The sequence below is a fragment of the Homalodisca vitripennis genome, chromosome 1 (assembly GCF_021130785.1).
Source record: "Homalodisca vitripennis isolate AUS2020 chromosome 1, UT_GWSS_2.1, whole genome shotgun sequence".
NCBI classification, from domain to species: Eukaryota; Metazoa; Arthropoda; class Insecta; order Hemiptera; family Cicadellidae; genus Homalodisca; species Homalodisca vitripennis.
In genome coordinates this window covers 39,424,196-39,439,935 of record NC_060207.1, presented here as the reverse complement: position 1 = coordinate 39,439,935, position 15,740 = coordinate 39,424,196, and the positions used below count along the sequence as shown (strand labels likewise).

At 31.2% G+C, this 15,740-nt stretch overlaps 1 protein-coding gene across 3 annotated transcripts in view; it reads right to left on the bottom strand.

Annotated features, from left to right (window-relative positions):
* The window catches only part of LOC124360124 (ankyrin repeat domain-containing protein 13C), a 63,286-nt gene that overhangs the window by 40,381 nt on the left and 7,165 nt on the right, over positions 1-15,740 (bottom strand). For all 3 annotated transcript variants that reach the window (XM_046813467.1, XM_046813476.1, XM_046813485.1), the window contains exons 4-9: positions 14,438-14,569; positions 11,569-11,780; positions 10,983-11,114; positions 9,699-9,863; positions 5,767-5,916; positions 2,728-2,857 (exon numbers count right to left, since the gene is read on the bottom strand). In XM_046813467.1, the coding sequence (XP_046669423.1) occupies positions 2,728-2,857; positions 5,767-5,916; positions 9,699-9,863; positions 10,983-11,114; positions 11,569-11,780; positions 14,438-14,569 (921 nt within the window). The remainder of the gene's footprint in view (positions 1-2,727; positions 2,858-5,766; positions 5,917-9,698; positions 9,864-10,982; positions 11,115-11,568; positions 11,781-14,437; positions 14,570-15,740) is intronic.

The window sequence follows — 15,740 nt, the reverse complement described above, 5'->3', positions numbered from 1 at the left end:
TATGACAGCAAGAACAAGCTTACCTTTACCGTAAAAGAAGGTTATTCCTCTTCTATATTATAGAAATATTAAGAAAAAAAAACACTATCTGAAGAAGAAGAATATCTTTCTTGATAAAAGATTTAGTAAACCTAAACCTACTTTTCTTGTCATATCTAAATTCTCATGTTAAAACCTGGCTTTTTGATCTGTCATAAAGAATGACTAAGAATTTAATACTCAAATGAGTTTGTTTAGTTACTACTGAAGCAAATCTGACCACCCAAACATTTCAAACCATCCTTAGCCATGATGGAAACATTTTTACATGTAAACATAGGATTACATTATATTTTATAGACATATTACAACTATGACTAAAAACTAACAATACTACAATAAACAAATTATAAGATAAACAAAAAGTAGTGAACATGTTTACCACTGAGCACCGGATGTAAGTACATACACATAGCAACGCATAACATAGACATAGGAAATGGGAACTGGAAACTAAATATTACTTACAAAAATATCATATTTTAAATTTATTTATATACCTATGTATTTTCATACACAAAATGCAACAAAAACAGGTTTTAGCAATAGGTAATTGACACAATGCGGATAGACACAGCACACTCACAGGGATGCTTGAAAATAAATATAGAAAATATAAAGTGCAAGCAAAATATTGTTCATCAAACTACAATATTTTGTTAATTTGGTTAATCTATCTACAGTTATTCATACATAATGTATAATAATAAATACAATTTAGCTATCAGTAATTTTTGTTGATACTGTGGCAAAATAAATATAGAATCAATGAGTTATAACCCAAATATTTCTTTATAAAACTGTGGTAATATATTAATTAGGATATATATCCAAGATTTTTAATACCGAATATATGACAATAATTCAATATAATATATCATTGATAGTATTTTATTTATAAAATCTGTGGGCAACATGAAAACTGACGTTTTTAACTTTAAGTGAAAATCATTTATGTTAATTTGTCATAAGCTATACGAAAATAAAATAGTGACAATGAGACTATTCAACAGGAAAATGAGATTTTAAATAATTCAATGAAAATAATAACTTATACGCCATGTATCATTTAAAGCATAGAAGTAGCAATTTATTTACATCTGCAGATATATAATAATTGATGTTTCCCATCTCATCTAAACTATATTTTAAAATTATAGTAAAATTCAACAGATTTAAATTTATTTCTTCAACCGCCTAAAATGGTTACCTATCAATATTTCATAGCCAACAATATCATACATCTCATTGGTATTATGGCCAAAAACAAATGAAAAGACTACACTTACTGACGAACAAATGCTAGTCTGTCTGAGTATTACCGGTGCAATGCACGTCTGTCCGACTCCTGCCTTGGAGGCAATGCTGGATAAGCTACCACTTCACCTTCACATGAGATAATGACCAGTGACATAAGGCCAAGTTGGCCACAAATTGTTTCCAGTGGACTCAAGGGGTCACTTAAGAATCCTCAAATAGGTAACATGGGGTAAAATGTCTAATTTTGTTACAGACATCATAGCCATTTGCTATAGCTTTGAGCATCCTTATATTATTATCCTTCGGTGGAACGCCAAGAGTGGGCTACAGGTAAACTCAAAACAGAGCCTGGATCAATCACTTGGTACACAGATGCATCTAAAATGAGTAGTAAAGATGGAATGGGCATTACAGGACCTAAATGTGAGGTTTCAAAATCCCTATAAATGCATGCCATGATCTTAAAAGGGGAATTCTACACAATCATAGAGAATGGGATGAAGGGGGTACAAATCAATTTAATGTCTCAACAGCCAAGCAGCTCTGAAGACTCTAATTTCTTATATCTGTGACTCATAGACTGTGCTGGATGCATTAATAAAATAGAAATGCTAGCGAGGGATAATCATGTGAACATTACATGGTTTCCAGGTCATGTGGATATAGAAGGGAACGAGAAGGCTGACAAGCTGGCGAAGTTGGAACTTCTCTTCCATTTATAAGTCCAGATCCGTTTATTGGTATATGTAAGTCAGCTAATGATGGAAATCAGAAAGAGGGAAGACACTAACAAGAACAAGGTCTGGAAAATTACACAAGGTAACTGACAAGCAAAACCGTTCATCAGGTACTAGTGCAAAAGAACCAATAAAAAAACAAATACACTCTCTCTTTCTCTCAGCAAGGAGGACCAAGTGCCTGACAAGCCTATTCACAGGATATTGTGGCCTCGACTATCGTCCACATAAGATAGGAAGGGCTGAGAGCAGCATTTGATGCCTCTGTGAGGAGAGGTCAGAGATGGAAATGCACATCTTTTACTCATGCAAAGCTGCCCCTCATAAGAGGTTTAGCCACTATGGTAAGACTACCATGTTATCTAAAGATGTGGCAAATGTGAACCCTTAAAGTATCTTGCTTTATTTTTAGAGTCTAAAACTCTTTTTGCAATTTTAGTTGGGTTGTCAGTGATAGTTTAGGGTCATACTATATGAAATATTAATTAAAGTTTCAGCAAAGTTGGAAGAGACGTCAATGTTTGTAATCAACAATTGTAATTTCCCAAACTGTTAAATCAATTTACATTACTTGCAGAACAATTTTAGTATAAAAATATATAATTTGGATGCTCTGTTTTCTCACAATTTTTAACTAAACAGTACTAAATCTTGAGTTACACAGACAATTTCAAGAGTTCTGACAACTTACCGATCTTGACAGGGAAACCAGGTGGCAACTTCATCTGTACAAACTCTCTGAGCTTGTTGAAGTGTTTGAAAGGTGTAATCACCTCGAGTACGTTAAGTAACATATCCACAGACAGAGGAAAGTCAGGACTCTGAAACAATCATAGCACACATTCATTATATTCTTAGTAAAATAAACCAGCTATATTATACTTTAGGACAAAAACATACAAACATGAACTTTACGATAAATGCATATTTTACTTAAGTGTTAGTCCCTTTTCAATTTAACTTATTTTAAGTTTCTAAAATTGATTTAACAATAGACTATACGATGTTCATGTTTAGATTCTTAATAAGCCAACAAAACAAATAAGATAAGTCAAAGTTAGAGGATTGCCTGCCGTAGAATAGTACACATGACCTTCAGTTGAATGCGCTAACACCCATCCACTTGTTTTTGTCTTTTACCTTAATTGTGAGTCACCCGTCACCACTGGATTAGGTTTAAGTTGTGGCGAAAAGGCTATTTATGTATCTACCCAATATTTTATGTTTTTCACTTGAATAAGCTTTATTGACTAATATACTGAAGTGATCAAATGTTTGTAAAGCGGAAACGCATCGTTTTAGGACTTAACCAAAAACTTGAAATTATAAAACGCTTATCCCTGGAACTGACCATCATTTTTTCCAAAATTACAACACTTTTTGCTATTTTGTACGGGTTTTTTTTATTTTAATCACTGCTCATTCATTTTTCATGATACATTTTAAAAACTTCAGTGTTTTTAAAAATAAATCTGTTTACAACAGGAAAAATAAATATTAAATCATTTGAATTTTTCTTAATTGATTACCATAAAAAAGTAGTAAAGAATACATTTTTCTCCAATGTATAGCACCGTCACAGCCAATGTGACATTTATTTCAATAAATCAAAAATATATACAAAAGTTTATATATAAAATATATATATATATATATATATATATATATATATATAAAACTCACAAATTATAAAAAATATCAATAAAAGAAGTTTGTTGGTACTTATTAATAATATTCTATACACTACAAAATCTCCAAAAAATCTCTTATTGCGATATTTTTTATGTAAATATTACAGTTTCAATTTTATTAGTTGAACTATATTTTTACTAAAATTTAAATATATGTAGAAGGAAAAAAATTGTATTTAAGTTTATGTCATATAACATTTTTTCTATGGCAACAATTTTCTAACTATTTTACAAAATTAAAAACTGTAAAATATAAGCCTAACTTTTTTAGGTAACAATTTTGTTTTCAACAAAAATTTATTTATTATTTAGAAGAGAAGCCACTTTACTATCAATTCCAATTCATAGCTCAACATTTTTTAACAGGTTGTTTACTGTTCAGACTTGTCGCCTTTGGAACACTCCTGATAATATATTAGAAGTATCGAGGATCGTGCATGCTTTGGGGCAAGGGTCAGGGATTTGCTACTGGGAGGGGGGCTGTGGGGATGACGGGCGGTGATACTTGTGGCGTGTGTGAGGCCAGACAGTGTGTTTGGTGTGATTAAACGTGTTATTGTTCTTTTTATGTTCCCTTTTACATTGTAAGCTTCTTTTCTTTATCTTTCATTGAAAATTATATTTTCAAGTTTTATTTTATGTGAATTAAGCAGTTTTGTTAACATTTAATTATAAAATATAAGTACTGTATGTTAGAAGTTCACACGTTACTGTATTCAATTATTGTAAATTTACTGTATATGATACGAGGTTAAGTGGTAGAGAGAGAGGGCTTTACAGCCCTAATTCCGCTTCTTTAATTAAGGTATTTTTCATTTCATTTCATTTATAGGCCTATAGAAAGTACATTTACATAAGTTTACAAAAATTTACAACAATGTAATTTTTATGTTTATTATTTTCAGTCAGTAGGATTAAGCACAATTAATTCACTAGGCAATGGTTCATCCAAGTCACATAAAACTTTACCCATATCACCACACTAACATTGTATTCTGATTCACCACTCAGTAAATTCCTAATGTACTGGTCAAATTAAAAACCATTGTGAAATGTATGATAAATGATTTACTCAACAATAAAAATATTGAACTATATAAACACAGGCCAACCTGCAGTTCCATAAAAATCCAATCAATTCACTAAACCCTTACATAAACTTCCATATTTTTACTTCAATAATTTATGAAACACTTCAAAAAAGTTTTATACACACTAAAATATGAAAAATCTAAAAGATACAAATAAATACCAAACAATACATTAGTATTGACAAATTCTGAAGAATCACAAAAAAAAATATTTTACACATATGGATTTTTGTTTATAAAATATTTTTCTAAAATTGGTGGTACTAAACTATACTACTCACTACCAGAAAACTAAATACAGATATTTCATCATTATAAAACTGTGGTTAGTTTGCATGTTTTGGTTTTAAAATATATTTATCTTTGTCATCTCTACAAGGAACTTGAAGTTAGAAATTTAGTGGAAACTTCCTAACAACGTTTATTTATTTCACTAAAATATTTATTTGAGATTATCATTTATTATATCCAACAATTACTGTTATAATCTATATCTCCTGACAATAAAACAATATTTAATAATCCATTATTGGGGCAAGGAATATATTTTTAGTGATATTTTGAAGAAGAAGGCTTGCTAGTGCTGAAAACAGGAGGGGCATTTTTAACTTTTATTATACATCTGATCTAGGTTTAAACAAGTAACAATAACAACATTAGTACAAATTAAGTTTATGTAAAGATTTTCCTATACCATAGGTTATTTGATAATAAAAGATATAACTTTGACTCAACTACAGGTGGACCAGGTTAATACGAATTTTTGTTTTTTGGCTGAAGATCGTTCCGTGTGGCACGGTGTTTAGATTAAAGGGCCAATCCCAATCTGTACATTAAATATTATCCTCGTTTGTTGGGGAAAATTGACCAAAAATTCATGTTTCACACCATGTAAAAAGAGATCAAGACAATAAATATATATAGTAAAGTCAATCTAACATTAATTACCATGGCAACAGTAGCTTTGAAAGCCTTGCTACTTTCTTTATGTACCATTTCTCGTCCCAATGTTGGAGGATCACCGATGGGAGCTGATATGTACTCGTCCCATGTGATGTGGCTCTGGGGGGGAGGTGTCAACGATAACCTCCGCACAGGCTGAGGACCCAATAACATTGTTAGATCAACAACACAAGACCATAAAATTAAATAGAATTTCAACTGCTTATACCTAATTAAATGTGTAGAAATAATCAATATTATGTACTATTTTCTCAAGATGCTCTTTGTGATGTAGGGCTAAAAGTTTTTGCATATGCAATTTGAACACGTACAGTATATAAATTCATATAATTTGATTTTACTTAGATAATGTATTGATATAAGATAAATTTAGTTTGAAAGTATTATAAAAAAAGTTTCAATTAAAATAATTTATGGATTTTCTAGCCATAAACACCTACTTCTGCTGAGTGTCATGAAAATATGTAAACATACCAAGAGAATGACACTGTGTTAGTTAAATGGTTAACTGTGGTAGATTCCTTTAAAATGCTTTAGTTTACACGATTAGGATGGGTTGTCTACGTTCTTATCTGTATAAAACTAGTTTACCTTCCTTTTTAACCTCTAGTAGAATCCCACGTCCGCTATGGGATAACTCTGTGGGGAGGGACATCTGAACAGAATCTAAACAGAATTCTTGTCCTCCAGAAAAAAGCAGTAAGGTCACTAGCTGACTTAAGCCCAACAGAGAGCTGCAGAGAAGCCTATAAATCGTTGAAGATCCTAACGGTCACAGCCATGTACATACATGCAGTGGTTATGCATGGGGACCAACTGGGACTCCCTAGGGGTAAGGATATACACTCCTACAACACAAGAAGAGCTTTGGACTACAACCTTCCCTTGCACCATACCACCAAGTACACAAAAAAGCCATCTTATGCGGGGCAGAGATTCTACAACTCGCTGCCAGATTTCTTGAAATGCCTAAGAGGGAAAGATCTTCACAGACAACTACAAAGCTGGCTGATAGAGCAACCAATATATACAACTCAAGAATTTTTTTGATTTGATTTGATCTGTAAAGCAAGAAACCTCAAGATCATAAACTTTGTATAATTGACGCCATTACATTTCCTTGTGATTTTGTAAATAAAGAGATTCTGATTTCTGATTATTTCAATGACAATGATGTGATTTCACATCAAAACGCTGATGGAACACTGGAAAAAGTTTATGGCTGTGGTAGCTAAACTGCATGTGTCTTTCAGACAACAAAACAAGTTTCGGCATTCTACTGCAATTTAAGTTCTCCTTCCCCACCCTACTCAGCAGTCATCTCTTGAATGAAGAACAATTTTTATTTTTGATAATGCCTTGCTGTTCCATGTTTTAAGGCTAAGCAGAAGAGACTAAAGAGTGGTAAGACGGTATTGAATTTACCCCATCTTGAGTGCCAGGTTTCTATAGTCAGTTTTACTTACTGCTACTGCATTCATAGCTTAGGGAAGATGCCAGAATTTTAAAAAAATTATTACCACGAACAAGTGTGAAATACTAACTTATTTCTAGATAACACAACAAGGCCTACACTATATTTCTATTATAAAACCGTTCAAAATTAAAGTCACAAATTTTTAACAGTAAAATAATATTAATGACATTAGGACTAAAACGAAACATATTTGTATTAAGCTGAGTTGAGGTGCCGAGTCCCAGTGCACGCATTCATGGCACATATTTGACGCTCGACACTGAAATGTACGACTCCGTATGAAAGCACCAATGCTCACCTATTATTTGCAACAAGTTCAAAAGGCAAGCAGTAGGTGATTTGTAGACAATAAAGCATGAAAAGCTAAGTTCTGTGCTTTGTGTCTCGAGTTGGCCGATCGCAGCATGTAGCAATACAATTGCAAACAACTGCCACCACTACTAGATTGCAGCTGACAGCAGTGGCGAGTAGATCATATATGGGATCATTAGATGGTTCAGAGGAGCTAACAGTCAATCCCTAGATACTGGCTCCACTCTTCTTGAAATATGAATGACGGTGTGTTCAATATAGAATTGTTTGTAAAAGAAATTATGAGCAATCCACCCCTAGGAAGATTAATTTCTTGCTAAACTAAACATTAAATGTTATATTATTTTTATATAGACATAGAAATGTTACATGTCAAAACTAATAACCCAACACTGAAATGTAGAAAATTATTAAATCAAACATTAACATATTTTTTAAACTGAAAATAGTAAATTAATTACCCCTACATTCAAGGAAATTTGTAATCACATTAAACAGCATTTTAATATTAATAAAATGTATAATATTACAGATTTTTAGTAGATACAATTTAAATGGGATTATGAATCAAATTGAATGTTGGAGAACTTTAATTTATTCTTTTGGGCCAATTAAAAGAAGCAGATGAACTTTTTTTACTAATTTACTTATTTACATGTAAAGCTGAGAATAAAGTAAAAATTTTATAATTCATTAATGCATCTTTTTAAACCAAACCATATGATTTTATCACGCAAAATTAGTACAGAAATTTAGGTGTACATTTTTATATGCTCCTTTTACTAAAATAACCAAATCATTATTAAATACATTTCTCTTGTCATACAAAACTAGTAGCTGTGGTGAGAAAATATTAAGTAGTGTAATCATAAAATAAATAATGAAAATACATTGTTAGGCAAAACATTTATCATAAATACGGATATATTTTTCTAAGCCGATCTATCTGATTATAATTGACAAAAACAAACAGATCAAAATAAATCAAAATTTTGGACTTAGTAGTGCACAGATATCATATGAAATATTGAAAATAAAAAACTTGAAATATTAACACCAAAGTGTACACAAAGTAATTGATGTTTATATGTTACTGAGATATCAACATATATATGAACTCCTGTCCAGTCATACCCACCGACATCCATATTTTGAGAAAGATTGGCAAAGCCACCAGGTTCGGTGATCGACTGCGATGACTGATAGCCAGTATGAAACTTTTATCTAGTAATGGTGGCAGTTGTTTGCAATCGTTGAGCTTGCAGCTACCGTGGGCTTGCTCGTGTGAACTGCTCCCATTTGATCAGGTATACCACTAAATTGCACCAGGACCGATCACTAAAATTAGGCCTGTGGAACTCCCTGTCTCATGTGCGCTGGTCTTTACGCGGTGACAACTCATGTTTACTTATTAATTGCAAGTTATAGAGATTTTCACATTTTGTAAATTAAATTCACAGCTCATTTAAAGTTTTTTCATGGTCGGATGGGGACTCTGGTTTCTTTATTCATTATTTATTTTGGCACCTCCCATACAAATTAGTGACCAAATGTTTACCTCAGCTTTCTCCAACGTATAAAGCTAATGTCTTAAGAACAAAGTCATGAAATAATCTATAGTTTAAGTATATTAACTGTGTAATATTTCATAATAAAAATCTTATAATGTCTGCAAATACTCAGTTAGAAAATATCAATATTCAAAAGTCTAGTTTTAAAAATAATACTGATTTCGGACTGTCCAGCGCTGAATGACACCAGTGGAAAATGCAACTTGTCATTTAAATATAAGCCTATTCGAAAGTGCAAGTATCAAGATGGGAAAAGGAATTGCATTTGGTTACCAAATGTTTCATTGAATTACTGGAGCACCAAACAAAAATAACATTATTTATAAATTTGTTTGTTAAAACAGTTAGCTTTGCACTATAGGCTAGTGGGAACATACAATACGTTTTACCCTTATGGCTACCAAATACTTTGTTAACACTTAGAAAGGATTTACATCTGTGCCTTTGCAGCTTCCGACATATGGGTAAGACATGTCTACCCAAGATAATAAAGAAATTCAATGAAACTTATAAATTAATAACATACTACTTAAAGATACCAGCTATAAAACACTTACTTCTCCATTAGTATCCAACCCGTGAGTGTTACCCTTCGTTAGACTTTCCATAATAGCTTTGTTCTTCTGCAAGTCTTCTTCAGATAAGTGTTCTCTTCTTTTCCGTGATTCCAACAGCATACCATTTATAATATAAAACTCGGATTGGAAAGGACCAACCAACTCCTAATAGAAGAACAAATAAAATCATTACTATACAATTCCAAGGCAGAAATCTTGGAAGGTCTTTACACAAAAAAGATTAAAGCAAATTGAGAAAAATTACTTATTGTAAATAAATTATTATAAATTTAAAGAAAGTATTATTTGGAATGTTTTTAGACTACATACAGAGATACACCAATTTGTTGCACTACAATCCAAGTGTTACATTTGGAGATATGACTACTGTTACAATTCACACTGGGTGGGGGAGGACACCACTGCACGTGCAGGATGCTGCTGCTATCCTAGGCCTTATATGTCAGGCTCTTGTAAACATCACCACATGCCTTATAGATGATGGTTATAGTAAACGATACATTATTGTAAATGTTTTCATATTATTATACAATAATACTGACACAATATTCTCTATACCCATTAAAGATTAATTATAGAATGTTTTACAAAGTTAGAGAAGAAATAATGTAATTATAATAATGCTGAAGCAATATTGTTTGTATGCATTATAAAACTAATTTAATAAAGAAACAATAGTCACCTAAAATATCTGGCTCATAATGTATTACATGTGGTCCAAATATATTAAGCTGCAAGTTTAGTAGCAACTCAGTGCAACATAAAAACCACAACTAAAAGTCTGCTGAGTGTATTGGTATACAATCTGCCCATACAAATTAGAACAACTGCCAAATGGTATATCGCAAATCCGAAATCATGTTGAGGCCATGAGTCTAGGTCTGGTCTAATCAAATGACCACACAAGTAACGGTTGTTAGTCCAGACCAATGGGTTACCTAGTTATCAACATTTTTAAATGTCCTGTATTATCTATATGCTTGTTTTTTTACATCTGTGTAATATGGAAAGAAAATTATATTCATACAATAAAAAATAAAAGTCTATTAACAAGCTGTAACTACAATGAATAATCTAACATAACTGCCTAAATTAGTTATGTATTTAATCCCTGAATTCCAAAACAACATAATTTTTTCTAATTAGTTAATTTATTTATTATTACAATTCAGCAAAAAAATTAACAATGATTTATCTGTAAATTAAACCAAAACAAAATTATTTTACGTTTTCTTTAACTAAATACTTTTAAAATATTGATACCTTTCTGTCTTCCCTGAATATCCAGCCTGTCTGTGCTCTTGTGAAGGTGATGGATTTTGTAGACATTTGTGCGGCCAGTATGTCACTGCTCATAAGGATGTCAACTTCATCTTCAATTTCCATTTCAGTCTCCTTGAAAGTATCAGTGAGTTGTAATATTTTCTACAATAATTCAATTTAAAAGTTTACTAGTACACAGATATCAAGAATACATGATAATATGAAGACAAATTGAATGAAAACAGCAAGAATCATGTAAATATTGAACACAAAAAAAAAGAAAAGTATAAAAGCACTAATATTTTCAACATTACTACTGACTTCCTTAGAGCACATGAGTGAAGACAGTTCACACAAGCAAAGTAGTCACTCACTATTCCCAACTGTGGTTCAGCCAGCCATATAAATAAAATGAGCAAATAATACCAACTGTTGAACTCAAAAAGGTTTGTAGGTGGTTTATAAATCCTTATTTACCTTCGATTTTTAATATGTAAGAAAAAACATGCTAGATATAAGTTTACCATTTATTACAATGATTTAACAAAAAACAATCACTCCTAATATAGTGCAATTTACTACTTACTTCATATCTGACCCTTTGAAAGAGGCAAGCTTTATTGTCAAGAACAGCAAGCGATTGGCTTGGCTTCACTTCTCCGTTGAGGAGGAAGGTGATGTCTCCTCTTTCCCACCTCATGTCGTTGAAGTCTACTAATGTTGTATCAAGACGGATTGAAGACCCTCTTTTATGGATTCGGCATATATCTGATGGTAAGATTCGGGATACTAGCGGAACTGCAACAAACAAAATTTTATTTTACTAACAAAAGTCATCTTTTTAAAACCAATACAAAAAAAAATGACAACCCATACTATACACTCTCTGATCCCTTTTGGTTTTAATGCCAAAATTGTGAACTTAATAATTGTGTTTGTCTAGGTGACAAGTTAGTATTGAAATGTCATTGATAAACATTGGCAAGTTGAATAGTTTTCTTTTTTTTACTTATGACCGATCTTGTGGTGAAAATTTGCAGTTTTACAGAAATGAATGAATACATGTACAGGGATAACATGAGTAATGTTTTTGAAGAAAACAACGTAAACTTTTATTATGTAGTTTTTCTTTCAAATTAAAATATATTAAATATTAACCCTTTTACTGCCGACGTCCGATATGTCGGACGTTGGCATTTTTGCTACAGTTATGTTCAAATGCCGAAATATTTGGTATTTTGGTTGTTTAGGAGCAAAGGATAGTGAAAGAAGCCATTTGAAGAACTTTGGATTTCATTTTCGTCGTCTTTGACTACAATTGACGAACTACCTATACAGCTGTCAAAACCAGATGATCGGGTTATGTTACTGAAATCTTCGTTCGTTGTTGTTGTTTACAATTTTATCGAAAGTTTTTTGAAGTGTTACTTTTGTTGATCAAGGATAAAATAAACTCTGCCAGATAAAAAGGAAAGGAACTGCTCTGTTTGTAGCAAAATAAGCACAACTAGTGGTGGGTCAAGAAAAAAAATCAAGGACCATTTGTGTGGCATGCAAAAGAGGTATGCATGCCACCTGCTTTGGACAGCACAGGTGCTAAAAACTTACATCAGGCACGTTTAAATATTGTAAATATGTAGAAATTAGGTTTGGGTTTTGTATACTTTTTTGTGTGTTATTGCTTTTTATAAACTAATGAATGAACAGAAGTATAAGAAAAAGTGTTTTCGTGTGAAACATTGCAGTGTACATCCAATGTCCAGAATTTGAGTTTTGGGAAAATCCTCATAGTCCAGCTATGTTTCAAGTTAACACCTTCAAATTTGGTATATGTTCTAAGCAATTGCTCTAGTTTATAATGATATCATGTTCATAATTTTAGTATAATTTTAAAAATAAATTATCACATGCCAAACACAATTTTAATTTTTTTATTTATTTTTTATTTACATCATTTTTAAAATTAAATGAGTTTGTTTCAAATTAAAATGTCTTTTTATTATTTAAAAAACAACATTTAAATACAAGTAAAGAAAATAAAAATTCATGCAAATCTAATTAAAAATAAAAAAGATACAGCATTTTTTGTAAATGAATGCACGACAGCGATTTTCCTCCTTGGCAATTTTGGCTGGTACAATAAAAAAAAATGGCCGGCAGTAAAAGGGTTAAAGAAATTATTCACACTTAAGAATGTTTAAATGTTTACCCAGAACCAAAAATGTTTACACTGAGACAACAGCTGACAAACTTCAGACCCTGCAGAGTGCACTATAATCCAATATACAGTTACATTTTTGAGTCAGCAGTGGTAGGAGTACACTCTGGTCCAGTAATACCTTCCTGTGCACTATACGCTCACACTGCCCAGCAATAGAACTATAGCAGTATAATTTATTAACAGTGAACTGTTGAGTATTGTACTAAATGTATAACATATTTTTATCATGTTGAGTACAGTATAATCATGTCTAAACCCTCCATTGGTTAACTATAGACTTCCAAAACAAGCTTTTTAAGCTTTTATTGTAAAACCTCTAAAAATATATACTTTACAAACAACAATTGGTTATATATAAATTTAATTTGAAAATTTCAATACATAAAAGTAAATTAATAAAAAATACTTGCCATTTAGTTCAATTTTTTCAAACTTTTTGAAACTTAATTTAAAATTGTTTATTTCACTTCTCAATGCTTAAATTTAGTAACAAAATAAAAACGTGACACTGTACAAACGTTCTAAAATAGCCACTTTGTTCAAAATCTTTCATATTAAAACACATTAAATTCAGCACAATATCTATATAATTTAAAAAAAATACTGTGTTTTTGTCATACTTTGTGTATGAAAATAGTGGATGTTTAACAAAAGTACCAACGATCATGATTTTGTAAATAATATATATTACTTGCAGTTTGTATTTTCTATATTTATGCTTTTGTATCGCTGTTCGTCTGATGGAAACTTCTCGTACCCGAATTCAAGCTCAGATCACGTTAGCACTCATAAAGGTTATCTTTAACTTTGGTACTACTAGTGACAGATTTATTATAATTTAATCTAGATCTACTTATATCACATAATTACAAGTAGTAGTAAGAGACACGAGTGCCTACTTCTCGCCGACATAGCTTCCTTTTGTGATGCGGTAAACAAGATTGTTGTAAAGATATGTAATTTTCACAGTAAGTAAAATAGTCTTTTCTTTCTAATAATGTGGTTTTTTTAGATCCCCAGTAAGAAAATATGTTCCAAACATAGTGACTTTAGGATAATACCAAAGTAGCCTAGAAAATTCTGGATTTTATTAATAGTAATTCTCAGATAACAACACTTCCAGGAATCACTGGTCTGGTCATGAAAAAATCCTGTAAGTATGGACTAACCATTGTAAAAGCCAGAATATAGATAATATTATCAGAATGGTATTTGGAATTTTAAAAATATTTACCCCAACTCTGAAAGTCCCACTTTAACTCCATATAAAAATCTCCCATTTGATGAAGAGCTGCAACTAAATTGGGTCTTCTTTCCTCCATCTGCTCTCTTGCTTGTTGTTTTAGCTTTCGTACAAGAGAAGAAACTGTAACAGAAGAACACATAAAGGATAAATAGTTTTTATGTTAACATGTGTTTTTTCTTGTTTGATGATTTGCTGAAACCCTTTTGTAAAGAAAGTTTTAGACACAATAATGTCACAAATGTGACCTCCATCTATAAAATTTAAATAAATATTACCTAGTGTAACAAAATTGTTTGACCAGCTAATGTACAAATCCCAAATACACAAAGCACAAGATATCTGATAACATCACTTGAGACTAAACTTACACAAAATACGAATAATTGGGTATTAATCACAATATTGTAAACAAATTTGTCATCATTGGACAAAAAGTGCATTAAGCAACATTTGAATACTAATTTGACTGATACTCTAGAGAGCTTATTGCAGCTTATTTACTTGTGCTAAGAGCATAAGAGAAAACAGTGTCAGCTATGTAGGTGCTCACTTGATGATTAATTAATGGATGGATTAATTGACATCTTCACAACCACCCAAAGAAAAAGATTTATTTACGTTTTGTTATAACCAAGTACTAAACGTATACTAACGTGTAGTAGTAAGTTTTACTAGTATAAGTTCTAATGATACTGTGATAATTTGTATTCTGAGTATATTATATTGTGAGTTTGTCCTAAGGCAATACTCCCAAAATTGACCATGTTTCTGAGTCATTTCTGATTGTTGATCGGCTATAGATAAATGCTCTACGATGATGTTACTACCAAGAAACTTAAGTTGACAACTTTTTCCTATCTCCTGTTGTCATGTTAACTAATGGCCATTTTTCTAAGAATTTGTACAATCTCAACTTGATTAAAAAGGCCATACATTTCTAGATTAATGGAAACTTTAAAATTAATTTTTTACTTTCAAGAAGTTTTTTACATTTGTTCCAAGATTTATTTAATCTTAAATCTTTTACGCAATTCTGAAAATATGTTTGATTGAATTTGTAACTTTTACAAATATTTTTCAGTTTATAACGAAAAAACATGTAAACGTTGTTGTTAATGTACTTTTAATTGTATATTTTTAACAATTATTAAGTATTAGATATAAAAGACAAAGTTACTATCTAACTTTTACTGTACATTTTGGACAACACTGTTATAAAACCCAACTTTGACAAAGATCTGATTGGCAAACAAGGCAAATACAACATTGGCATCAGAAATATAATTCGCTT